General features: G+C 34.3%; 3 protein-coding genes and 1 non-coding gene across 4 annotated transcripts; 3 read left to right on the top strand and 1 right to left on the bottom strand.

Moving 5' to 3' along the window:
• Nucleotides 1-213: 213 nt before the first annotated feature.
• Nucleotides 214-5,384, top strand: LOC113728942 (serine carboxypeptidase-like 40). The gene is made up of 8 exons (XM_027253290.2): nt 214-809; nt 1,741-1,848; nt 1,944-2,218; nt 2,696-2,950; nt 4,191-4,309; nt 4,422-4,514; nt 4,618-4,723; nt 5,085-5,384. Exons 1-8 carry the CDS (start codon nt 434-436, stop codon nt 5,229-5,231), a joined length of 1,479 nt encoding a protein of 492 aa, XP_027109091.2. The 5' UTR covers nt 214-433; the 3' UTR covers nt 5,232-5,384.
• A 5,593-nt stretch (nt 5,385-10,977) lies between these two features.
• On the bottom strand, nt 10,978-13,319 carry LOC113728941 (uncharacterized). Its single transcript, XM_027253289.1, has 2 exons — nt 12,980-13,319; nt 10,978-12,866 (listed from the first exon to the last, which is right to left on the bottom strand). The coding sequence occupies exons 1-2, from the start codon at nt 13,317-13,319 to the stop codon at nt 10,978-10,980; spliced, it is 2,229 nt and encodes a 742-aa protein (XP_027109090.1).
• Nucleotides 12,653-12,759, top strand: LOC113733515 (small nucleolar RNA R71). Its single transcript, XR_003459028.1, has one exon. It is a non-coding gene; the product is annotated as a small nucleolar RNA R71 (small nucleolar RNA).
• Nucleotides 13,320-21,144: 7,825 nt separating the features above from the next.
• Nucleotides 21,145-25,111, top strand: LOC113728939 (serine carboxypeptidase-like 40). The gene is made up of 9 exons (XM_027253288.1): nt 21,145-21,520; nt 22,046-22,153; nt 22,244-22,518; nt 23,069-23,132; nt 23,174-23,370; nt 23,690-23,808; nt 23,951-24,043; nt 24,360-24,465; nt 24,965-25,111. Exons 1-9 carry the CDS (start codon nt 21,145-21,147, stop codon nt 25,109-25,111), a joined length of 1,485 nt encoding a protein of 494 aa, XP_027109089.1.
• Nucleotides 25,112-27,019: the final 1,908 nt, after the last annotated feature.

The following is a 27,019-nucleotide window of genomic DNA, read 5'->3' as shown; positions in this document are numbered from 1 at the left end:
GATTAACTCGGATTCTTTGCATGTTAAACATGATTTAATGTGTTTGTTACCGTCTTAAATTGAAAATTTATGAAACATAAAAGGGTCACGCACAGGGAATGAATTAAGACGTGAATTATAGAGATTCGAAATGAATCTCACCCAAATAAGATGAACACCTTACATGTTTAAAAAATGGAATTTGATTTGTCATCAAGAAATCAGGAAAGTTAATGCACATTCATTCAAGAGATTCTTGTACCAAAGCAGAACCTTTACCGATTCAGGACCCTTGTGAAAATCTTTTGATAGGTTAATTGTCCTTGTGTAAAACTTCTCTCTTTAACAAAAACTCCAAGAATTCTTCCCCTGTTAGTACTTGCCCTCATGACTTTCTCATAAATAGAGCAACTCGTATTCTTCAAACCTCAGAGTTTGTCCCTAGACAGCAAAAATGGAGATCAAAACAACCCGTTTTATTCTCCTCCCAGCTCTCTTGTTTATACTATTTCGGGTCCAGACTTTTGGGAAAACCCATAGAGAAGCTGACTACCATCATCTCAAGGCTAGATTGAACCCACAATCCAATGTTGAAAGAAGCAGCTACTTCCCAGCATTTGATGCCCCTGCTAAGCCTTCAAATCAAAAAGGGCTGAAAGAGAAAGATAGGATCGATCGATTGCCTGGACAACCACATGTTGGATTCAAGCAGTATGGTGGATATATCACCATCAATGAGACTGCTGGCCGTGCCTTTTTCTATTATTTTGTTGAAGCACAGGGTCGCAAGAAGCCTGAAGATGTGCCTCTTCTCCTTTGGCTCAATGGAGGTTCATTAGCAATTTCTCATCATTTATTTTATTTGTGTGTATCAATTTGTTTTCTTTTGTATATCAGTAGTAGCGCTTTTTTTTTTTTTTGGAAGGTAAACAGAGGTATATTACTAATTTCTCAACTTTTATTTTCCTTTTGTATATAAATATGTTTTCTTTTGTACATAAGTAGTAGCCTGTTTTTCTTGGAAGATAACTAGAGGATTTCATTTTTTTTGTGTGTATATGAGTGGTTATGTGTAAAATTTTTAATGGAGATTTATACAAAATTTGTGTGTGTGTGTGTATTTTTTTTTTGGCAAAACAATTAGATGGCTAGTTTTCTTGTAAGTTTTGGAACAACTTTTTCTGGAACAAGAAAAGTCCCACCTAACCTTATACAATGATAAGAGGTTTAATTTGTTAATTTTCAAGAGTGTGATTCTTTGTATTTGATTACCTGTAGAATTTGATTATTTTATATAATGGTATTTCATTGTTTTCGAGTTTCTGAGTTTCACACTCCAAATTCTCTTCAACCCAAACTTCTCTATTCCCACGAATCAGCACCAGAAATTCTGTATAACAAAAATAATACACTAGAAGCTATGCATGCTGCGCTACAACTTGTGTACAAAATCTTCACAAGAATGATATTGATTTTTTTATTTTCTTTTTCGGAAGTTTTAATCATTTTGTTATTAAATTAGTTATGCATTTGATTTAGAGTAATGATTGGATCAATGCCTAGATCTTGATAATTTATATATATAGATTGATACATAACTTACATATTTTCTCCCTTCATTATATCACTCTGAAAAAATCCAACAGCAAAGGTGGAATTATTAGTAACAGAATATCACTATCTTACAAACATTGTTATATTGTCTTAAGCTTGTTAAACTGACTATGATATTTCCATTTTTTTAACTCATTTGTCAAATAGGTCCTGGTTGTTCTTCTCTTGCTTATGGAGCCTTCCAAGAACTAGGACCATTCAGGGTTGGCAGTGATGGCAAGACACTGTTCAAGAACAGATTTGCTTGGAATTATGGTGGGTTACTTTTGTATTTTGCAAATTTTTCCGTTGAATATTTCAATAGTTAGGTACTAAAGACTAAAAGCTGTTTTAATATTTTGTACCTGCAGTGGCTAATGTTTTGTTCTTGGAGTCTCCTGCCGGAGTAGGATTTTCATATTCTAACACAACATCAGATTTTGTTAGCGGCGGTGATAGAAAAACTGCTGCAGACAATTACATTTTCTTACTAAATTGGCTTGAGAGGTTTCCCGAGTACAAAAATAGAGACTTTTACATTTCTGGAGAGAGTTATGCTGGTCATTATGTACCTCAATTAGCACATAACATTGTTTACCATAACAAGAAGGCGAACAGGACCATCATTAACCTCAAAGGAATCCTGGTATGTCTGTTCACTCCTATTGTTAGTCTCCTGAATGATAAAAGCGACTTTATCAAACTTAATTGATCCTATGAAGCAGCTAGACTTGGTTAGGACATCCAACAAATTGAATATGTTGTCATGGCATATTTTGTATTCAATTCTTATAAATATAGTTGTTTCTGCGAAAGCAACTTATTTATACAGACATGTAATGATTTGCATCCAAATAAAGCAGTTCTGAGTGAATTATATTGTGATTTTCACGTTCAAATCATTTTAGGCATTGTTGGTTCTGAGTTGCTATGTACGTTGAAAATTTTAAGGGCAACTTTACGAGCATAGTAGCGTAGCATGCATGCAATATCCGGGGGAGAAATTCTGGGCTGCAGTATGAATATGACTAATACAAAATGGCTGTCATAAATGATTACAAATAAGCTGTTAAATGGAATTAAATTTTCTAAATCGTGTCATTAATCTTGGACTTTAATGCAGATTGGAAATGCAGTCATCAATGATGCAACAGATGATCCAGGGATGTATGACTATTTTGCAACACATGCTCTCATTTCCCCTGAAACTGTAAAAAAAATCCACAAATTCTGTAATTTCTCAGCGGCCGAATTATCGGCTAATTGTCAGAACATCCTAAGTGTGGCAGATGGAGTGTTCGACGAAGTTGACATATACAATATCTATTACCCTCGATGCTTTGATGACAGTCTAACCAGTGTACCCAAGCGGTTCTCCGTAAGTTCTCTTAATTATTTTTTTTTACCTTTTGTCTTTTGCTCTTGATAACATTTAATAGAAAAAAAATACATTGTAAAAGCTTCACTAGAACTTAATAATCAATTAGGATAATTTCAAAAACCTCCCCTGAGGTTTCTGATAATTTCATTGAGTTCGCCTGAGATTTGAAAAATTACACATACCTTCATTATCATTTTAAATGACAATTTTACCCTTAAATATTTTAATGAAATTCCCTTATTTGGTATGCTTATGCTTAGAATGAGTTTTAAAATTAATTTTTCATTCTTTTTCCTTCTTATTACTTTTTTAAAATTTTTTGCCAATAAAACTATAGAATTACCACTATTACCTCTAATTTCTATATAACCAAATGTCGAACTAGTGATTTTTTTTACGAGTTAATTTTATATGTAATCCAATGTTTTTTATGATCTTTGTTTTCTATTTTTTGGTATTAAAATTAACAATAAATCAAAAAATGGCCCAAAAGTACTACTAAACTATGATAATTCCACTAGTCCAAAAATTCATAAACTCTAAATGAATTATTTCAACACTTTCTTTTCTCTCTTATAAATCTAAATCCATAATAAAATACCATCAAAAGTATCATATCATAGTAATAAAATTATTACTATAGTTGTTTATCAAATAGTAGATATGGACATGAAAAATTTGGCACATTTTCCTTATAATTATACTAAACAATCTTATAATTGTATAGAAAAATAAATTAAAACTCATTACACAAGGGCATTTTTGGATATTCATTTAACAAATTGGCCAAGTCAATATTATGTTAAGGTTTTGTTACTAAAACTATCTAATCAAGGGAGGTAAGTGTAATCCTTCAAACCTTAGGGGAGCTCAGTGAAATTGTTAGAAACCTCAAGGGAGGTTTCTGAAATTATCCCTAATCAATTATAGCACTTATAACCCTAAAAATATCTGTTCATTCTTTCAGAAAACTTAAAGTGAAATTTACAATTTGAACTTCATCAAGGTTTTAGTTAGACGGTGCCATTGGAATCTTTTTATGCCCAGCAAGATGAGGTATATATCTTTCTGGGATTTGCAGAAATTCTAGTTTTTAATGAAATTGAAAGATTAAAATTAATGACAAAGTAAAGAAAGATGACAAATTAATGGCCTAATCTAGAAAATTTTCATTTCTTAAATATTATTGTTACTTTATTCAATCTATGAACCCTTAATTTTCCAATACAACGTGCAGATACTGGAGTTTGATGAATGCAGTGAATATTATGGCCATTCATACTTTAACCATCCCAACGTTCAAGAGGCACTACATGCAAATGTCACGAAGATACCATATGATTGGCAGCCATGCAGGTTATTTAGAAGCCCTCCTTTCTTTCTCCAATATTTTAATTTTTATTTTTTAACCTGGTTACCCATCTTTTCATGCTAATGGGGTTTTGCCAAAAAAAAAAAAAAAATGCAGTGATGTTCTTCAAAACTGGACAGATTGGCAGTCAACAGTACTTCCATTTCTTAAAGAGTTCTTGGCAAATGGATTAAAAGTATGGATATTTAGGTAATACTATCATTCACTATCTCATTATGGTCATATTTTTTAATATAAGACCTTCCCAAAATATTGATTATTTATAAGAATTAGCTCAACTATATGAAAACAGTGGCGATGTGGATGGAAGGGTACCTGTGACTGGATCACAGTACGCAATAGAAGCATTGAACGTTTCAATTGTAACTCCTTGGCAGCCATGGTATCGTGATTTGGAGGTCAGTAATCAATGCATGAATTCTTCCACCTCCATAATGTTTTATTTAGATTCTGATTTTCAACTTGTTCTTAAATATTTCTAATTTTTCAGAATTACAAGTTAGGAGCACCTTATTCTCAGTCTTTTTCTCCAATTAAGCTAGATTTTTAAAAGCAATTCAGAAGTGAGAATAGAAGAAAACATGTTTTCTAGGATCGAAAGCTAAAACCAGTATTTAAAACCATGAAAACATAATTTTTGTAAACTACTTTTATATATTTTTGAGATCTTAATAAATATTAAATAGATGCTAGATTCATCAATGCTATGCTCACTGAAAATTTATTTATTGTTTTGTTATGCTGTAATGCTGTAATCAGGTAGGGGGATATGTGCAAATTTATCAAGACAACTTGACATTTGTGACGGTGAGAGGAGCTGGTCATCAAGTACCGAGTTATAAACCTGATAGGGCTCTTTCACTTATTACACATTTCATTTCTGGGATACCATTTCCCAACCATTAACTGGACAAACAGGGCATTATATAAGCTCTTTCGTCGCATTATTATTCAAGTATAGTGTAATACCTACGCATATTCAATTCAGCTGGTTATTCTTTTGATTTAATGGTTTATTCCATAATATTGGTATTGACTTATCCTCATTATTCTAGCACAGCCTGGTACTTCTGAAGGTTTAATTTGGCTTGTTACTCCTCAGGTTTATTGGTCGATTGAAATAATATTGGCATTGACAAATTCATGTGATGTCACGTGTTTTAGAAAATAGCTCCTCTTATCTAGTTTTGGTAGTTGCATGCAGTATTTTGTGCTTCATGTATAAACTATTTTCCGGTATATTGAAATGCTGTTTTTGACGGTAGAATAACAGACGCTTATGTAGGACTTGTCCTTCATTTTGATGTTCAGCAATAAAAGCTAAGGTTAATAGTTAAACAATAAGACCATTTGGCATATTTGGAATTCTAAGTGTGTAACTTTTAAGATTGGCATCATTCCAGGAAATTTATTCTTGTACTTTGTCGTGGCCGTCAATTCCAACTCTAATAGAACAGAAACAGGGACAATGCGTAGGTCGATAACAAACTTGATGAAAAATCCATTTCATATACACTTTAGCTTTTTCCTTTTCTTTTTTTTTTGTTTTACCTAAAAAATCATGTAGTCTAGGACATATAAAAAAGTTCAAAAGTTCTTGAAAAATAAAATAGGAATTGGTCACTATTATAATTTTTGGAAGGTGTAGTTGTTTTGTAGTGCGAAAGGGTTTAATAGAGGGGCCAAAAAAAATGTTGTTTGCTGAAGTTGGAAACAGTAAACATGGAAACTAGATTTAAACGGATGATGTAAAGCACGAAGAGTATATTTAAGGACTCGGATCCTCTCTAATAGTAGTTGCCTCCAATTTTCCACAATACGAGTATGGATATCTAACAAGTTTGATGATGTTTGATCAATTGTTCAAAAAGCTATAGGCATATTCCAGTCTATAAATAGGGGGTGTTAATATTATTGTCTATTGAGAAGAGCGAAATTTGAGTGTCTTGTTATTATATGTAATTAATGATACATTATTGATTTATTCCTTTTCTCCCACACATACTTGTATGTGTGTCAATTGCCTCCTTATAAATATTAATTTTATGAAATTTATCTCCTATACAAATTTTTGGCGGACCTTTTTTTGAGAGCTTACATCTTGGTATCAAAGCCCTAAATTCAAGAAATCGATCCTAGAGTGCATATGAAAATTGAAGAATTGCCCCTAGTTACGAGGTTAGTCTTGAGTGTTTTCCATGGTCAATTATAAGAATTGATGTGAAGAAGTTAGTTGATAGAGTTAGACCATAAGGTTGGTCATGGTGTACCTAGTTGGTGAAAATTGGACTATAAGATTGGCCCAAGGATTCTCAAATTGATTGTGATTGTGAAAACAAAAGTCAGAGATGAATCCCATCAGTTGAATTGTGATTATGAAAACCACAAAGTGAGTTGTCAATAAATTGATATCAAATTGTGCGATGAAAATAGTCTATCTAAGTGAGTGGATTATTACTACGAGAAAACTGTTTGAAGATGATGAACTAGTACAAAGTGATGTTGTTCAAATTTGCAAGGAAGATATTGATCATGATTGTATTAGACTAGATTTGAGAGAGCTTCATTTAAGGGAGGCAATGTTGGCATATTAATCAAGCCTAAAAAATAAAAGTTTCTATATTGTTACGGATTAATCTTCTATACACTGATAGTGAATACATTTTCATCATTAGATGCATGACACATAATTTGAATTTGAATTTGAAACTCAAATTTTACATATGTGCCGTATATCTAACCATGATAGTGTATACACCATCAGTGTATATAAGATTTACTCTATTCTTATTTAGTAGCATATTAGTAAGTAAAAATTTTAGCAATTCTATTGGAGTCAAATTATAATAGTTTTACTATTTAAGAATTAATATGTTATTAGAAAATTTCTTGTGTAATTGTAAAACTTGTTTACTAAATCATCTAGTTGGGAGTTTTAATATTATTGTCAGTTGAGAAGGGTAAAATTTGAGAGCCTTGTTATTATATCTAATTAATGATATATTGTTGATTTATTCCTCTTCTCCCACACATACTTGTATGTGTATAAATCGCCTTCCCATATATATTAGTTCCATAAAATTTATTTCCTATATAAATTTTTGGTAAATATTTTAAGTCTACAAAAACGACTCACTATACTACATGCTCCTTAATTTTGGTTAAGAAGCAAAATCCGAACAAACTTTCGATTCTAATATGGTCTCTTAGAACTCTTTCATGCACTAGGTGGGGAATTAATCTTGCATCCCACCTGATAGATTAAAGAGACATATAGTGCTTTCTTTTATTTAAAAAGATTTGGGTACGGTAGTGAACACTTGTGCTGAGACCCACCTCGAGCCTCATACAAGTCCAATTGGACTCTCCTTTCTCCCTTTGACCTTGAAAAATTGTCCAAAACTACTAGGAAAGATTTGGTTTTGGGAGCAGGATGTACAATTCCTTGGTTTGGATAGAGGGAAAAATGCACTTTTCGTTCCCGGGGTTTGGGATGTTTGACAATTTCGTCCCTGATGGTTGTCAAACTACCAAAGATAAAATTTATAATGATACCTACTCCCAAAACTGAATGAGTATAGTAGTGAGTAGGGTCGTCTCCACAGGAAACTGGTAGATTTATCACACACAGATAATTGGGGGGTTTTTGGAAAAGAGATAAACGAACAAATTAAAGGCGTAGGGTCACTAAATAAACAATCGCAAGAAAGGCAATAACTAAGGAATGTAATAAACAATTAATCGACACAACCTAGTCAAGGAGATAATCTCGGCACCGGTTCACACAATTGATCATAGATACCTGCATTAATTCACACGTTCATAAATAAATTGGTTCTAGCAATTTAGTAACCGCCAAACTCCCAATCTCTCCTTAATTTTACAGTAGTCCAGAGACGCTCTTAAACTACCCTCTTGTAAAATAAATAACCCCAGAGACGCTCGAAGGATTTAATCTATTTACAGTTTTAGGAATTAGAGAGACCCAATTCTAGTTAACAAACACACATGCGGGTTTATTTAAACTAGATTAATTATTCTCACGACCCAGATTAGACTATTTGCGAGGCAATGAAATTGTGCCGTTCGCCACTAATTTAAGACAATTAAGTGATATGCACCTTTGTCCTAATTGGCAGTATACTATTCAGACAATTGAACAACTGGCCACATTGATCCAATAAATCCAAATAATAATAGACTATTAAATCAGAGAATAATTAAATACTCACAAACGCCGAATTTAGAATAATCAAAAAGATCTCACAATTGTTTGTGCACCGGGCCTTGATTATTCCTCAACTAGATAAAAGAACTAGCCTTGCCGCATAATCACGAAGCAATTGAAGGCTTTCATGGAGTTTAGCCGATTGAAGAAAAGTAAAGAGCGGCACAACCGCTAGTCTCAAACTCACGTATAAGAAGGGAAAAAAGATAAAAGATGAAAGATGATAGACCCTAGTCTATTGCTGTCCTATTTAAAGTGTTGTCGCCGCCGCACATTTTGCTTTTCGAATTAGAGTTTGTTTTTCAAAAGGATTCCTTCCTTATTTCCCTCATTGAATTGTTGCCAAAAGTCTTCTCTGCAAAGGTTTCCTAATCCCATGTAGGTTTAGAATGTGTCTCCAAAGAAAGGCGGTAGCTCTAGAAATAGGACCCGCGGTCCGTCTTTTTGACGCAACTCTACGGTCTCTGACGTGGGCACGCTCTGGAGGGACTGGTCTTCTGGAAATTCACTTCTTTTTGTCACTTTTGACCTCAGTTGCCTGCAGGTAACACAAATACCAAATACGAGTATAAACCCATTACTCTGCACAATAATTAGCCAAAATTAGGACTAAACAGCAATGTAATAACACTCAATTATCGCCCTATCAAATCTCCCCACACCAAGATAATGCTTGTCCTCAAGCATCTCGGAGCTCAGAGATACAATCACAGTTACACAGATGTAGCAGTCCAACATGCGAGTACAAATATCCTTTCCTCCTAACAATATTATCAAATTCAGAAATTGCAAGACTTAACCCTCTCTTATAGAATGGTATATGATTACTCACCACACCGACATGAAACACAAAGGGTTACTCTCACCACACAATAAAATGATGTTACCATATACTTGCTAATATATCACATCGCTACCACTGATTTCAAATTTAATGCAAAAATCCAAGGGTCTTGATGCGGGTTGTAATGGGGCTCAGGCACGGGTTGGATCAAACAGATAATTTAGGCTCATTATGTCAAAGGAAACACCATTGACTCCCTGCATGAATTCCAATTTCCTCCTTCATTCCATTGATCTTTCCAAAGCCTAACAGTAACTTTTCCAAAAAATTAGCAAGTGCAAGCACAACTAAGGACTTCACCCATTTATCTCAACAGAACACACATAAACAAAAGCACTTTTTTTCCTCTTTCTTCTTTTTTTTTGTTTTTTGTTTTTTTATTTTTTTTTCTTTCTCTCTTTCTTGGTGTGCTCCTTTTCTTCTCTTTCTCCCCCTTCTCTCTTTTTTTTCTTTTTCTATTTTTTCCCTCCTTTTTTTTGTTTCAAATACGCCCAACTATATGGGGATATAGACACACTTGCTAACTTCAATCATCTCCTTTCAACCCAATTCGAAATCATCATACACTGAAATCAAGACATTCCTTTGACACGGGGTAGAAACAAAGAGGGTTGAACACAAGAGGTTTAGGGGTGACAAAATAAATTTTTAAACAAAGAAGAGGTCTAGGCTCAACGATGGTCAATTAGGGGAGATCTGACTAGGGTTGGTCTTTAGAAAGTTAAAAATGGTGAACCTAAGTGACCTTATCATTTTAATGCATCAAACTCAGGGATGCGATCTTGACATGTACAACAAAGTAAGTTCTAGAACAATCAAATCATGTGTGATATCACTCAATGAAAGAAAATAGAACAGTTATCAATGCAATGCTCATTGGCTCGACAACTCACAAAATGGTTACTAATCGCCAAATCTTGCATAATTCATCATTCAATTTCATTATCAAGAAGACAAGACATTTAACCACATAATATCACAGCTCATGCTTGTAGAGTAATTGAAATTATCATCATAGCATCAAATTCTAGACATTTTCAACTGTAGTCAAACGAACTCATCATATATCTATTTTTTCCTTTTTTTTTGTTTTGTTTTGTTTTTTTTTCAATGTAAAGAGCTAGAACTACTCCCCCCCCCCGCCACACCAGAAATCTACATTGTCCTCAATGGAGAAAAGAAAAATAAAAACCAAAAAGAAAGGAATTAGAGCTTCCCTGAAGGCCGAAAGAATGCAACGAAAGCACCATGGGCAAGGAAGGCTGCTAGATTTTGCGTCTGAATGGAAGAGTGGACCTGCAAGGCTCTTTTTTTTTTCTTTCTCGTAATAGTTGGAAGGCGTGGGCACGCTTTGGAACCCATAGTTTTCTATTCATCAAACTCTAATTCCAGTAAAATGTCACAGAACACATCCAGGACGTACAATAAAGATTTTCTATCAATGGGAACCCAAAACAACCTGATCTTGAACATGAAAATATGAAATAAAAACACAAAAAAATAACTAAAAATTGAAACTCTTGGGTTGCCTCCCAAGTAGCGCCTTTCTTTAACGTCTTTGGTTAGACAATACCACGTGCTCAATCTGGATGTAACTCGAATTTCTTTGCAACTCTTGACATCTTGTGCGAATCAAAATTGCAATTGATTACAACCTTCAACGCATCTCTACCATTTAATTCAAACTTTTGCTGCATGAAAGGGTCAATTACATCTATAACAAAAATAGAATGTGCCTCACTGGAACATTTAATGGCATCACAAGTATTGAATTTTATTATGTCACCATCAAATTCCATTGTCAAGGTTCCTGAATAAACATCAATTTTTGTTTTGGATGTCATTAAAAATAGCCTGCCCAACAAAACTAGGAGTGAAACAGAAAGATCATCATCCATATCTAGCACATAGAAATCTGCAAGAAAAACTAATTTATCAACTTGAACTGGAATATCCTCCAATATCCTATCAGGATATGCATTAGACATATCAGCAAGTTGCATAATGGCACTCGTTTCTTTTAATGATCCAAAATTCAGAGAATTATAAATGGAACGAGGCATAATATTTATTGCAGCTCCTAAATCTATCAATGCGTTTTCGACCTTAACATTCTCTATTTTGCAAGGAACAGTAAACATACCTGGATCCTTATGTTTAAAAGGCAATTTCTGTTGTAGGACTGCTGAAACATTTTCTCCCATATAAATCTTTTCAAAACCCTTCAACTCAACTTTGCGAAAAATGTCAAAAACTTTTTGCTCTTGCTCCTCTTTCCTAGATTTTGCATATCGACTGGAAAATGGAGGAGGAGGTGTCACCACTACTGGGGGTTCATCTCTGGGCTCTTTCCTTGGAAGGGATTGAGTTGGAGATTTCATTGTTTCTTCCTCAACTTGCTCTTCAAGATCATGCTTAGATACTGCATTTTGATACTCTTGCAATTCTTTGCCACTTCTCAAAGTAATTGCACTCACATTCTCCATTGGATTGGGAATCACTTGAGTTGGTAGTTTTCTTTTACTATTCTCAAAGTTGCTCAATGAAGACGCCAGTTGTGACATTTGCGCCTCCAAGGTCCTAATGCTTGCGCGTGTTTCTTGTTGAAATCTCTGTTGGTCCTGTTGAAATCTCTGCGAGTCCTGTTGAAATCTCTGTTGGTCCTGCCGCATTTGACAAGTGCTGTCAGCTAGTGATTTAACCATGTCTTTCAGGGACATACCTGAATCAGATGTGGATGGTTGCTGTACTAGTTGTCTTTGCTGGAATGGTTGTTTGAATCCCGAAGGTTTCTGAGCATAGCTAAAGTTGGGGTGGTTCCGCCACCCTGGATTGTATGTGGGTGCATAGGGGTCGTTTCTCCATTGGGGTGGTCCAGGCAAACCTCCCATAGCATTTGCTTGCTCGTGGGGGTCTTCTTGAAGGGTCGGGCATATATCGGTCATGTGTTCAGGAGCAGCACTTATCTCACATGCTTTAGCTGCCTGTACTTGTCCTTTAGCCATTTGACGAACCAAGGCAGTTAGCTCAGTTAATCTATTCACAAGGTCAGAATGATTTACCTTATTGACCCTTCTAGTCACTCCCTCAGATTTGACTCCAAACTGTTGCGAGTTCTCAGTCATGTTCGAGATAAGCCGTTTGGCTTCATCTGTTGTCTTATTCACTAGAGCTCCTCCACTAGCTGCATCGACCATGCTCCTATCCATGGGTAGGAGTCCCTCGTAGAAATATTGGATCAACAGTTGGTCAGGAATTTGATGGTGTGGGCAATTGGCACACAGTTGTTTGAACCGCTCCCAGTATTCATAGAGGATCTCCCCATTTGCTTGCCTAACTCTATATATCTCCTTCCTGATGTTGGCGGCCCTGGAGGTTGGGAAGAATTTCTCAAGGATTTGCCGTTTTAATACTTCCCACGTAGTGATGGACCCCGATGGCAAGTAGAACAGCCAGTCCTTAGCTTTATCTGCTAAGGAAAATGGAAATGCATTAATTTGACTTGCTCCTCAATGACTTCCTGAGGTCTCATGGTTGAACACACTACATGAAATTCTTTCAAGTGCTTGTGTGGGTCCTCACCTGCAATACCACGAAAAGTAGATAATAAGTGAATCAGCCCAGATTTTAGTTCAAAAGCCTCCTCAGTGTCAGTGTATGTGATGCACAGAGGCTGTTGGTTAACATTTGGGGTTGCAAGCTCCCTCAAGGTTCTTTGGGCTGCCATTGTCTCGTTGGGTCCAGGCAAATTTGCTTCCAAGTCAACTGATGAATCACCAAAGTGAAAATTTTGCTCAACTCCATAGGGTAAGGCTGCTGAAGTTTGTTGTTTTAGCAACTTAGTCTCCTTCGTTAGCCTCCTTGCTGTTTTCACAATCTCTGGGTCAAACTCGAGTCTTCCTGTAAGGGAAGATCGAGGCATAAAACAAGGCTAAGTTAGCCTATGTAAAAAAGCGCTTCAAGCACCAGTTTCCCGGTAACGACGCCAAAATTTGGTGGCTGTCAAACTACCAAAGATAAAATTTATAATGATACCTACACCCAAAACTGAATGAGTATAGTAGTGAGTAGGGTCGTCTCCACAGGGAACTGGTAGATTTATCACACACAGATAATTGGGGGGTTTTTGGAAGAGAGATAAACGAACAAATTAAAGGCGTAGGGTCACTAAATAAACAATCGCAAGAAAGGCAATAACTAAGGAATGTAATAAACAATTAATCGACACAACCTAGTCAAGGAGATAATCTCAACATCGGTTCACACAATTGATCATAGATACCTAAATTAATTCACACGTTCATAAATAAATTGGTTCTAGCAATTTAGCAACCACCAAACTCCCAATCTCTCCTTAATTTTACAGTAGTCCAGAGACGCTCTTAAACTACCCTCTTGTAAAATAGTTAATCCCAGAGACGCTAGAAAGATTTAATCTATTTACAGCTTTAGGAATTAAAGAGACCCAATTCTAGTTAACAAACACACATGCGGGTTCATTTAAACTAGATTAATTATTCTCACGACCCAGATTAGACTGCTTGTGAGGCAATGAAATTGTGCCGTTCGCCACTAATTTAAAACAATCAAGTGATACGCACCCTTGTCCTAATTGGCAGTATACTATTCAGACAATTGAACAACTGGCCACATTGATCCAATAAATCCCAACAATAATAAACTATTAAATCAGAGAATAATTAAATACTCACAAATGCCGAATTTAGAATAATCAAAGAGATTTCACAATTGTTTGTGCACCGGCCCTTGATTATTACTCAACTAGATAAAAGAACTAGCCTTGCCGCATAATCACAAAGCAATTAAAGGCTTTCATGGAGTTTAGCCGATTGAAGAAAAGTAAGAGCGGCACAACCGCTAGTCTCGAACTCACGTATAAGAAGGGAAAAAAGATAAAAGATGAAAGATGGTAGACTCTAGTCTATTGCTGTCCTATTTAAAGTGTTGTCGCTGCCGCACCTTTTGTTTTTCGAATTAGAGTTTGTTTTTCAAAAGGATTCCCTCCTTATTTCCTTCATTAAATTGTTGGCAAAAGTCTTCTCATCAAAGGTTTCTTAATCCCACGCAGGTTTAGATTGTGTCTCCAAAGAAAGGCAGTAGCTCTAGAAATAGGACCCACGGTCCGTCTTTTTCACGCAACTCTACGGTTTCTGACGTGGGCACGCTCTGGAGGGACTGGTCTTCTGGAAATTCACTTCTTTTTGTCACTTTTGACCTCAGTTGCCTGCAGGTAACACAAATACCAAATACGAGCATAAACCCATTACTCTGCACAATAATTAACCAAAATTAGGACTAAACAACAATGTAATAACACTCAATTATCGCCCTATCAGTCCCTAGAGTTTCAGTCAAAATACATTTTACCCTTGTAGTTTTGTAATTTCAACCAATTTCATTAATAAAGTTTCATACAAATACATTTTATCCTCATAGTTTCATAAATTTGAACAATTGAGGACAATTGAATTATTGTTAATCAATTTGAACTGAATATCATCATATGACTAGTATGCCCGGTTAATAATTGTATTGTTAATATTGAATTTAGTCATTGATTAAATTACAGAAAATAATAATGACTGTGTACGAATAAGAGATTATTTTAAAATTTTGTGATATGATATATGTGAGACAAAAAATAAATTAGATGATAGATAGAGAATTTGAAAAACATGTATATGCTGCAACAAATAAAAATTTTGCAAATAAATGATAGTCTAAACAATTCTTTCTTTCATGTTAATATTTTTCTCCAATTGGTTGCAATAAGATTGTTTGAAAATTTTTTCCAATTGGCAATAATGGGGTTGTTTCTTCCCCATGACTTCGCTATTTCTTGATCTTTTTAATTCAATTTGTGAATAAGATGAAAGTAATGGTGGCTGAAATTTTCTTAGTTTTTTTAATAAGAAAGTGAATTAAAAAATTATTTTTGAGATTTTTGTTGATCCAATATTTTTTGTATTTTACTAATGGGCATGCTATGGTCAAGTGATGATATTTCCATTCAAATTATTTAATAATTTATCAATTGTCTTTGATTAATCAAATTTATGAAACTATATGGATGAAATGTGTTTGCGTGAAAGTTTGGGACAAAATTGGTCAAAATCATTAAATGATGAGATTGAAATGTGTTTTGACTGAAAATTTAGAGATGAAATTGTCCAACATTCCAAACAATGGGGATGAAAAGTGAATTTTTCCCTTTGGATGCATAGAAATTGATAGCCTGATTCCAGGTTGCAATCACGGGTTTCATCTTTTGCGTGCGAATATTGCTGTTGCATGCAGCTCCTGGCTCATTGATTATCTACCCTATTTTTGGCTTCAATTCAATGTGCATTTACTGTAGCATTCTATTAGTTATTCTTTTTGCATTTAGATATTTGGAATTTTTGATTGATTAATATTAGGTTCTGAGAGTAGAAATTGATAGATAAAAATTTTATTGTTCTGTCTTGTGTTTTTGGTTGGTTTCTAATTTCTATTATGCATAATCCACCACAGTGTAAGACGGGCAAAAAGAAAGATGGAGAAAACTGTCATCTCCTTCTCCTGTACTTGAATCATGAAAAAATTGGGATTGGAAATCGCGCAAGACGATTCCAACAATCAGCTAGTAGAATTTTCTTTTATATAAAAAAAAGCGGTACTAGCAAATTAATTGCGTGGTCATGAAAACTTAAAAGTCCTATCTGCAAATTAATTGTTATGATTTTGTGAGTTAATCCGGTCGGGAATAGATAAAGCTGATTTGGGAGGATAGCTGAGGTGAAATGTCATTGCTGTCCTTGCCAATTGTAGTTGATCTGAACAAATTTCCATCTAATTTAACAAAAGATTAATTGGAGATCCTGACCGAATGTGTGATCTTTACAAGGACGAATTTCAATCTAACTGAACCGAAGCACTTCAGTAGTTTGATGGATGCAAAAAAGATCAATAGTTTCAATGAGAATTTGAAATAGTTTAGTGGACTATTTTTTTAAAGAAAGAAGGATAATATAAATTTTTGAAATAATAGAAAAAAAAATAAATAGTTTAGTGGACTATAATATACTTCATCCATAGATCTTCTTAGAATTTTTTTTTTTAATGTGTAAAGGTTTATGTGGTTATGACCAACCAAAAGTTATTATTTGCGTTTATCCCAAAAGAATAAAATCCTAATAGATTCTCATATGCATAAGATTGTAAATAGGGATGGCAACGGGGCGGGGGACGGGGGACCTACAAACTCCCCCCGCCCCCGCCCCATCCCCTGTCCCTCGCTCCCCCCGCCCTGTCCCCGCCCCGCCTTGCTTCCCCCGCGGGGACTAATAAAAATTTGTTATATAATTTTATTATGGTTAAATTTTAGCAAATAATCAAGTACTAAAATATCAACACATCATCAAATTATTATTTATTGTAATTTTACAATTGAAACTTATAAAAACAATCAAATAAAAATTATTTGAATACAATCCAACATGATGAAATAAATATAACTAAAGTAGTCAAGTTTTCACTTTTGGCACAAATACAATCATTAATTCATTATTGTACTTGTGCTTTTTTTAAGAAAAAAATGTTATTGTATTAAGTGTAATTAGGGATTTAGTATAAATGTATTAGTAAGTTTAGTATAATTAATTAATAATTTGTATTAGTACACATATATAATTATTAGTATAATTAATAATATCAATTATATTATATATACTAATAGACATTATATAATACATATAACTAATAATATCATTATCATAAGTTTGTAACTAATTAAATTATATATTATATATATTATATATATAATTATATACATATATATTTTATATATTTATTTTTTTAAAGCGGGTGGCGGGGCAGGGGATGGGGCGGGGGTACACTCTCCCGCCCCCCGCCCCGTTTCTCCCGCCCCATCTCCCGCCCCAACCCCCTCCCCATTAGCCTCCGCGGGTCACCCGCCCCCATTGCCATCCCTAATTGTAAACAAAGCACGAATTGAGCACCTAGTTAACGACCAGATAGAACTTTTTTACTCATATTGCACTTCTTGAGATAACCACATATTAGATTTCTAGCTTGGTATGATAATTTGTAAGGGAGAAACACAACGAGAGAGCACATCAAAAAGGCTAATATATAAGTCAGGAACCCAACTTTAACCCAAAAACATAAACTATTAGATCTCAAATCCTTACTTACATATTAACCGCTCTTTCTTTATCTCTTAAAACAATGTGAGACATAGTTTTTTACTCATGAACCTAATAAATCTCCCTTTTCATGAGTAACCCCTCATATTAAACCCAAGTTTACAAACTTTATTTCGAACCTACTTTAATACTTAACGCAAACCCATCTTATCACTTAAGGTTGCTTCTTCTTCCAATCATGGACCCACTCTTTTTCAACATCCAAACTATATTTTAAACCCCTGTCAACTTGACTCCTTGGTCTAACCCCAACTGAACCCTCTGCCAAACTCATGGCACACCTGATCCAACACTAACCAAATTCCTTAACACTTTGACACTTTGATCCACCACTAAGAACAGAATTTTCACCGGTCTAACTCCAAGAAGAATCTATTTGCCCATGAGTAACCCAGTCTCGCAACTTGAAACTCTAATACCACTTGTTGGGATGCAAGCGCAGAACACACGACTATTGAGATATCAAGTACATAACAATTTAATAATAAACAAGTTACAAGCATGAAAGATAAACGACACACAATATTTAATGTGGTTCGACTCCATTATTGATCCTACGTCCACTGAGAGAAATCCATTTTTTATTATGAGAGGAAAACTCTATATAAGAATACAACTTAAACCCAAGTTTAACTTTCGTATACCATCTTTCATCTCCCAAAAACCTTCTTTCACCTTTATGTATAAGGCTACATGTCGTCCTTGTGTGTTCCTTATGTGTCAGTTTATAGTATGGCAACCCATCTATTTACAGAGAATATTATTTGACCAAAAATCAAATAATAATAGGAAACCAATACTAATTTCTAAATTTGTACATAATAGGAAATAACTTCTAAATTCTAAACAAAGTAGGAAATTCCTTGACTACTAATTCAAATAACTAAAATTAATTAGGAAACTAGTTACTTTCACACAAATTAAGAAACTTGCCTAAAAGAAATTAAACCAATTTTCTAACAAATCTCCATTTTGGCGAATATTTCTTTTAGCAACCATTTGCCTTCAACTACTAAATTATATGGTATCAAACTACATATCCAATTAATACAATCCTGACATCAAATTGATTTAATTGGTAAATGATTGGTAAATGAACATGTATAGTTACCCCGAGTCCAACGTCCAGTTGACTTGCGAGAAGGTGTCTCAATTCACCATCTCGTTTCGCAGGATTTCTTCTCACCATCACTTGCAATTTGAGATCCCCTTTTGTGAGCTCTATTTCTAACCATTAAAGCAACCAAGTGGTAAAATCATCATACTTTTCCCATCCTCAGGACTGTCTCGCCATGTATGGTTTCCAAAACTCCACCTACAACGTAAAACTCATTGCCATCAGAGTTTTCTAGCATTTAAAAATTAGATTATTTTGTTTATTTAGGACATATGTCATACCACCTAAAGAACATAATTGGAATCTAAATATCACCAGGATGAAGTATCAACCAGTAGAATTATGAGAAAGTCTCCAACGATTCACATCCAAAATCAACATTGAATTTCATTTTTTCCTTGACCCTTGAATCACCTGTTTAGATTCACCGTTAAGTATCTCCATATTTTTTGACTTTCTATCCATCACTTTCAATGCTTCTTATCAAGCTCTTGAAACAAGAATATCACCTATTAAATTGTTCAATTAGTAATAGACACCAACCCATTTGATCTCAGTAGATAACCAGCTTGCAACTTGAAACTCTGGTACCACTTGTTAGAGAGAAACACAACTATAGAGCTCATCAAAGAGCCCAATATATAAGTGGGGAATCTAACTCTGACCTAAACACTTAAACTATTAGGTCATGGGCCTTTACTTATATATTAACCGCTCTTTTTTCGTCTCTCGAACCAATGTGGGACATAGTCTTTTACTCATGAACCTAATATAATTGATGATAATTTCTTTCTAATTCCTTGGAAGAAGAAGCAAAGCTATTTTACTAAATGAGTTTGGAAGGGTTTTGCATAGAACTAAATGACTATTTGTTTTGCCTCATTTAATCTAAAACTTTTCCAATAATGCCTTTTTTTTTTCCTCGTAGCGGAAATGGAATTTAAGAAGTTGGGAGGGAATTGGAATCCAAAACCTCTAAATTTTGGGATCTCGACTTTAACTACTAGATTAAAGCTAGATAATACCTATATTTTCGCTCATTATGTGAGTATGTCAAAATCCTTGAATTGCAAGAGATTCTACAAAAAGGTTATTATGATATTTAGCATCATATGTTTGAGAAATGAAATAAAAAGAAACATTAAAAACAGAACTACTCAAGAACCATTATTTTCCCCTCCCCGTCTCCCACATCGGTTAGTTTAGTGAGTGTGAGTTAGTACTTAAGCTCTGTGGTAGACCATATAAAGTTACCGGCTTTTGGTGGTTTACCGTGGGTTAAGTTTAGGTTCTGGTTGATATTTGGTAAAAAAAACAGAAAATTGTAGCAGTGGAGTGGTAAAAACTTGATTGCCTCTTTGAGTGTCCCTGTTCCCCTCCCCGTCTCCCACATCGGTTAGTTTAGTGAGTGTGAGTCAGTACTTAAGCTCTGTGGTAGACCATCTAAAGTTACCGGCTTTTGGTGGTTTACCGTGGGTTAAGTTTAGGTTCTGGTTGATATTTGGTAAAAAAAAGAACCATTATTGTGTGACTAGAATAAATCTTGATTAAGAAATGAACGCAAATGAAACAATGAAATATTTTGCCTTTGACAAGAGATTGTGTGTTAATTTAACCGGGGGCAGCCACATTTGTCCAAATTTATCACCTTAACAATCTGCACCCCAATTATCAAGTGCTAACATATTCTTCTGAGTTCTGATGGCTAGTGATCTAGAGAGAAATCAAGTATTACCCAGAAATTGAAGTACATAATAATGATTTAAAAATAACTCTTACTATTAAAATCCAATTATAAAAAACCAAATGCTTGTTTGTATGCAATCATGTAGTTTACGTGGTGCGTTATTGCTTCTATAAACTAGTCATTCGATGTTCACCCTTCATTTTTTCAGTCTGCTATTTGCATGTATATAGGCTTTCAGATTTCCTTTGGTGAGTCTATGCTTGTAATCATCATTTTTTTTATTGAAAATACTTACGAAATTACTCATAGGTAGATAATTCTGTTGAGTTCCTGCCAATTATTAGATAATGCCAAATTTTTTCTTGAGCAGTAGAAACGAATAAGTAGATCCTGCACTGTATAATATACTATTCATAAGAAGTCTTCTGGAAGGAGTCTTCTTGAATGAATAAAAAAGACTTGCTCATATAACTTGGATTCTTCGTTTAACATAATTTAATGTCCTCGTGAAGGTGATTATTCCGAACTTTAACCAATTCAGGGCTCTGAAAAACTTTGCTAGGTTTAGGTTCATACTACTCATACGTTAAGGACTTCAATGTTTAACGGTTCCCAGAATTCTTCCCGTATTGGTACTTAACCTCCTAATTTCCTCATAAATAGGAGCAACTTGCATTCTTCAGACCCTCGGAATTTCTCCCTTGAGAAAGCAAAAATGGAGATCAAAACAACCCCTTTTAATCTCCTATCAGCTCTCTTATTTACATTGTTTCTGGTCCAGACATTTGGGAAAACACATATAGAAGCAGACTTCCATCATCTCAAGGCGAGATTGAACCCACAATCCAACGTTGAAATAAGCAGTCACTTCCCAGCATGTGATTCCCCTCCTAAGCCTTCAAATCAAGAAGGGCTGAAGGAGAAAGATAGGATTGATCGTCTGCCTGGACAACCACCTGTTGGATTCAAACAGTATGGTGGATATATCACCGTAAATGAGACTGCTGGCCGTGCCTTTTTCTATTATTTTGTTGAAGCACAGGGTCGCAGGAAGCCTGAGGATGTGCCTCTTGTCCTTTGGCTCAATGGAGGTAGATTGCTAATTTCTCAACTTTTATTTTCTTGTTGTATATAATTTTGTTCTTTTTTGTGTATAAGCTGCATATATATTTTATGGAAGGTAATAAAAGGATTGCAAGATTTTGTTTCCTTTGTCTGTTAATTGTTTATGTGTTATTTCCTCGTGGAGATCAAAGTTTGTGTGTGTTGCAGAGATTTGTGTACAATTTGTGTGGAGATCTATACGCAATTCGGTGTAGAAAATCTTTAACGGTGATCGAATCAATTATGTATTCGATTTAGATTAACGATTTATTCAATGCTTATATTCTTAGATTGTGATGACAAAATATTTGTATGCATAGATGCATAAGATACATATTTTCTCCTTTAATTAATATCACTCGAGAAAAAGGCAATTGAAAAAGCTAGAATATCCAAACAAGTGAACAACATGTATGTACAGCCCTTGTTATATTGTTTTAAGCTTGTTAAACTCAATATCACATTTTCCTTCTTTTTCTTCTTCTCATTTTTTTTTCTTATCTTTCAAATAGGTCCGGGTTGTTCTTCTCTTGCTTACGGAGCCTTTCAAGAACTTGGACCATTCAGAGTTGGCAGTGATGGAAAGACACTGTTCAAGAACAGATTTGCTTGGAATTATGGTAGGTTAGTTTATATTTTCCTAATTTTTCCACAAGATTCAATAGTTATGCATTTAATATTAACTGTTTGTAATTTTTGTGTACCTGCAGTTGCCAATGTTTTGTTCGTGGAATCCCCCGCAGGAGTAGGATTTTCATACTCCAACACAACAGAGGATTTTGTTAAGGGAGGTGATAAAAAAACTGCAGCAGACAATTATATTTTCTTGCTAAATTGGCTTGAGAGGTTCCCCGAATACAAAAATAGAGACTTTTACATTACTGGAGAGAGTTATGCTGGCCATTATGTACCTCAATTAGCACATAACATTGTTTACCACAACAAGAAGGCCAACAGGACCATCATTAACCTCAAAGGAATCTTGGTACGTCTCTACAGTATAATAAACTCCCCAACTTTGTCTGCTTTGTCTGCCTTGTCAATCATCATTTGCTTAGTATCATTTTCTTTTTTTTCCTCGTCTTAAATGACAAAAATTGACTTTAGCATAATTTTGGCAATAGGATTTCTATTTTTTTTAGGAAAAATTTGAATCCGTGTTTTTTAGTAAGCAAAAAGAAAACTAGAATTCTTTGTCCTCATAGAGTTTTTCTTTTGGGGTATCAACTTATTTATGGAGACATATATACCACGTCTAAATAAAGAAGTTTTTAGTGAGAGTTATAATTATGTTTGGTTAGCAAGATTTGCTAAAAAAAAAAAATTCAAATTTTGTTCTCCTTACATCATAAACACATTTCTAACGACCTTTTTATCTCGTATACATCACATCATAAAAAATACTACAATAATTATTTCAAATAACATCCTCTCCATGCACGTGATTTTCACATTTAAATCAATTTAGCATGTGATTTTCACATTTTTAGTGAGAGTTTTCTAGATGATGTTGTTGATCTTGAAATCTAATGCAGATTGGAAATGCAGTCATCAATGACCCAACAGATTCCATTGGGATGTATGACTTTTTTGCAACACATGCTCTTTTTTTTTCTCTCATTTTCTCTCATTTGCAACACATGCTCTTATTTCCCCTGAAACTTTACAAAAAATCAACAAACTGTGCGATTTGTCACATCCCGATGCCAGTATTACTGTTGAATGTAACCAAACCCTTGCCGTGGCAGACAATGCAGTTGACCAAATTGACATATACAACATCTATTACCCTAGGTGTTTCCACGGCGGTCTGACCAGTTTCCCGAAAAGATTTAATGTAAGTTTTCTTGATTTCTTTTTTCTTTTCCACCAAACATTTACAAAAATTTTAGAATTCGGGCCGCTGATGTTTGGTTAGAAGGTGTAAGGCGTGCTATTAAATCCTTTAATAGCTGAAAAAGAAAACCATATCTTTTTTGTGTTTGGAGAAACGATAGCTATAGTGAAGTTGAAAAATGAAAATTCAATGCCTAAAAAAGAAAAAAGACAACTGAAAAATCAAATTCTTAAGCTAGAAAAATCTGATAATTTTGTTAGATTTTTTTCTTGAAATTAAATTTGTCTCTTAATTGACTCTATTAATCCTCAACATGCAGATATTGAAGTTCGATAAATGCAGTGATTATTATGGCTATGCGTACTGTAACCACCCCAATGTTCAAGAGGCGTTGCATGCTAATGTCACGAAAATACCATATGATTGGCAGCCATGCAGGTTAATTAGAAGCTCTCCTCCCTCCCTCTCCTTTTCTTTATTTCCATCTTTAATTTTCAATTTTTTTGCATCTTTAATTTTTGAATCTGTTTAACCATCTTTCCATGCTAAGCTGGATTCAATTATTAAAAAATATTTGCAGTGATGTTCTTAATGATTGGGTAGACTGGCAATCAACCGTGCTTCCTTACCTTAAAGAGTTCATGGCAAATGGAATACAAGTGTGGATATTTAGGTAATCCTATCATCCACTTTCTTATTATTGCATTATGGTCATCTATGTAAAGGATTCATATTTTCTTCTCGTATAGTATTTTAAATCTTGGGAAACATAAAATTGCATAGGTTTCCCCACCAAAACGTGAACAACTTTACAAGACCATCCATGCCCAACCAAAAATCCTCTGCAAATTCTTTGATCCTTGAATGTAATATCTTTTAAAATTAGACCGTCCGTTAATATTTGATAATTTATAAGAGAGCTCATTTTGTATATTCTTGAAATTAAAAATGTCAAAGAATAATCTGTTTGATCAATTGTGTGAAAACAGTGGCGATGTGGATGGAAGGGTCCCCGTGACTGCATCACAATATGCGATAGAAGCGTTAAAAGTTTCAGTTGTAACTCCTTGGCAGCCATGGTTTCGGGATTGGGAGGTCAGTAATCAATGCATGAATTTTTTGAGCTCCCTAATATTATAGTTTTAGATTTTTATTTTGGGCTTGTTTTCAAATGTTTCTAATTTGAGGAATCAGAAGTTAAAAGCATATTACTTTTCTTCTTTTTTTTTTCTCAAAAATTGTTTAACACTAGATTTTAAAAATCAATTGAGAAGTGAGAATAGAAGAAAACTCATTTTTTTTAATACTCATAGCTAAACTCAAGTATTCAGAACCATTTGGAAGTTATTGTTCATAGAGTCCATCCACAAAAGCACAGCATGCCTATACGATACATACAAATATGACAAGTGGACCTTCTTTTAGTTTGTTCCTAGAGTCCATCTATAAAAACATAGCATGCCTATACGATAGACAGAATAAGTAGTATAGGATTTTTCTTATTCTTAATAATCTTATCTAAGATCTTAATAAACTACTAAAAAGATAATACATGTGCTCATAAAATATTTTCATTTTCTTATGTTATAATCAGGTCGGTGGATATGTTCAAATTTATCAAGACAACTTGACATTTGTGACGGTGAGAGGTGCTGGTCATCAAGTACCAAGTTATAGACCTGATAGAGCCCTTTCACTTATTTCTCATTTTATTTCAGGGATACCATTTCCCAACCATTAAGTATGCAATAAATAGGGCTAGATGACCTTTCTCACTTGATCATTTTTCTAGTTGTTTCCCAACAATTAAGTAGACAAATAGGATATTAGGTGATCTTTCACATTTCATCATTATTCTAGTTGCTTCCCAATTATAAGTAGATGAGTAGGATAGTTCATCAGCTTATTACTTCCATCAATACTCTAGTAACAACGTAATACTTGCAGAAATTTAATTTGGCAATGTTATTTGTTTAGATTTATGGTTTTTGCGCTACATCTATAAACTGTTTTTCGAGCATATTGAGTAAATATATAATCTCCCTACTTGTTTGGCAGATCTATGGGAAAAATGCACTTTTCATCCCCAATGTTTAAGGTGTTAACTAATTTCGTCCCTAAAGTTTCATTCCAAACATATTTCATCCTCATAGTTTTATAATTTTGACCAATTTTGTCCCTAAAGTTTATGTAGAACACATTTCATCCTCATAGTTTCATAATTTCTACCAATTGAGGACAATTAAATGATTGTTAACCAATTTGTACATAATATCATCACATGTCCCATTAATAATTGTATTATTAATACTTAATTCAGTTATTGATTAAATTACAGAAATAACAAGTGTTTTTGGATAGGAGACTATCTCTTTGTTTTTTAAAATTATGATATAATGTATTTGAAATAAAACAAATAGATTGAAAGATAAATAGACGATTGAAAATCGTGTACATGATGCAACTATTGGTGCAAAATACACAGCAGCAAAATAAAATTTTGCAAATAAATGACAATCCAAACCATTCTTTCTTTCACATTAATATTTTTTTCCAATTGGTTGTAATGGGGTTGTTCGACATTCTTTTCCAATTGGCTATAGTGAGGTTGTTTGTTTTCCACGATTTCATTTTCTTTGGATCTTCTTGTTCGATTGTGATTAAGAAGAGAGCAATTGTGGCCAAAAATTTCTTAGGTTTTTTTGGGTACTAAAACGAGAAAGTGAATTAATAAAAGATTTTTAAGCTTTTTGTTGATCCAATGTTTTTTTTTTTAACTAATGGGCATGCTGTGGTCAAATGACAATATTCTAATCAAAATCCTTGACAATATATCAATTGTCCTCAATTTGCCAAATCTATTAAACTATGAGGATGAAATGTATTTGCGTGAAACTTTAAGGATGAAATTAGTCAAAATTATAAAATTACAAGGATGAAATATGTTTTGTGTAATGACCCTACCTCCCCTTAGGGCGTACCCAAGGGTTTGGCGGATCGCCTACCCAACTCTCGCCAGGACTCCCTTACTAACGTTCTTGAAATAGCCGTTCAAATCTCGAAATTAACATAAAAGTTCCATTCCAACCAACAATTCAACTTAATTTACAATCCAAGAGTAAAGCATAGGATTACATTTCCAAAGAGTCCAAATATGTCTCATCTACAAAAGTACAAGTACATAAAAGTTATACACCCTAGTTCATGCCTACTTGCTCCGGCCTCCATTCCTGTAAGGAAAACAAACTAACGAAATGAACTAAAAGTTTAGTGAGATTCTCAAACAAGTATTCAGGTAGAGAAACCATGGAAGTACGGCATTTAGCAGTTGAAACACTTTACACAATAACAAACAGTCATTCAAGAAATAAACATTCATTCATTGGAAGGATACGTGCTCACTTGGAGCCATTCATTCATTCATTCGCCAACCATTTTCCTTATCCCTCCAATATTATAAAACGTTTGCAAGTGAAAACTCCTTCAGTGTTCTTGTCATTCATTCATTGATATCATTGCATTGAATCCACTGGCCAGTTCTCCACCAGATTTCATGGTAATACTCGATTATACCAAACATTATTCCAAGGTCACCAGCCGCCCGACCGAGTCCGCTTCTAGCTCGAGTCGACTGACAACAAAAGGCAAG

This window comes from Coffea arabica, chromosome 2e, assembly GCF_036785885.1.
Source record: "Coffea arabica cultivar ET-39 chromosome 2e, Coffea Arabica ET-39 HiFi, whole genome shotgun sequence".
Lineage (NCBI taxonomy): Eukaryota > Viridiplantae > Streptophyta > Magnoliopsida > Gentianales > Rubiaceae > Coffea > Coffea arabica.
Note: the sequence above shows the minus strand (reverse complement) of the source record. Positions and strands in the feature narration are given on the sequence as shown.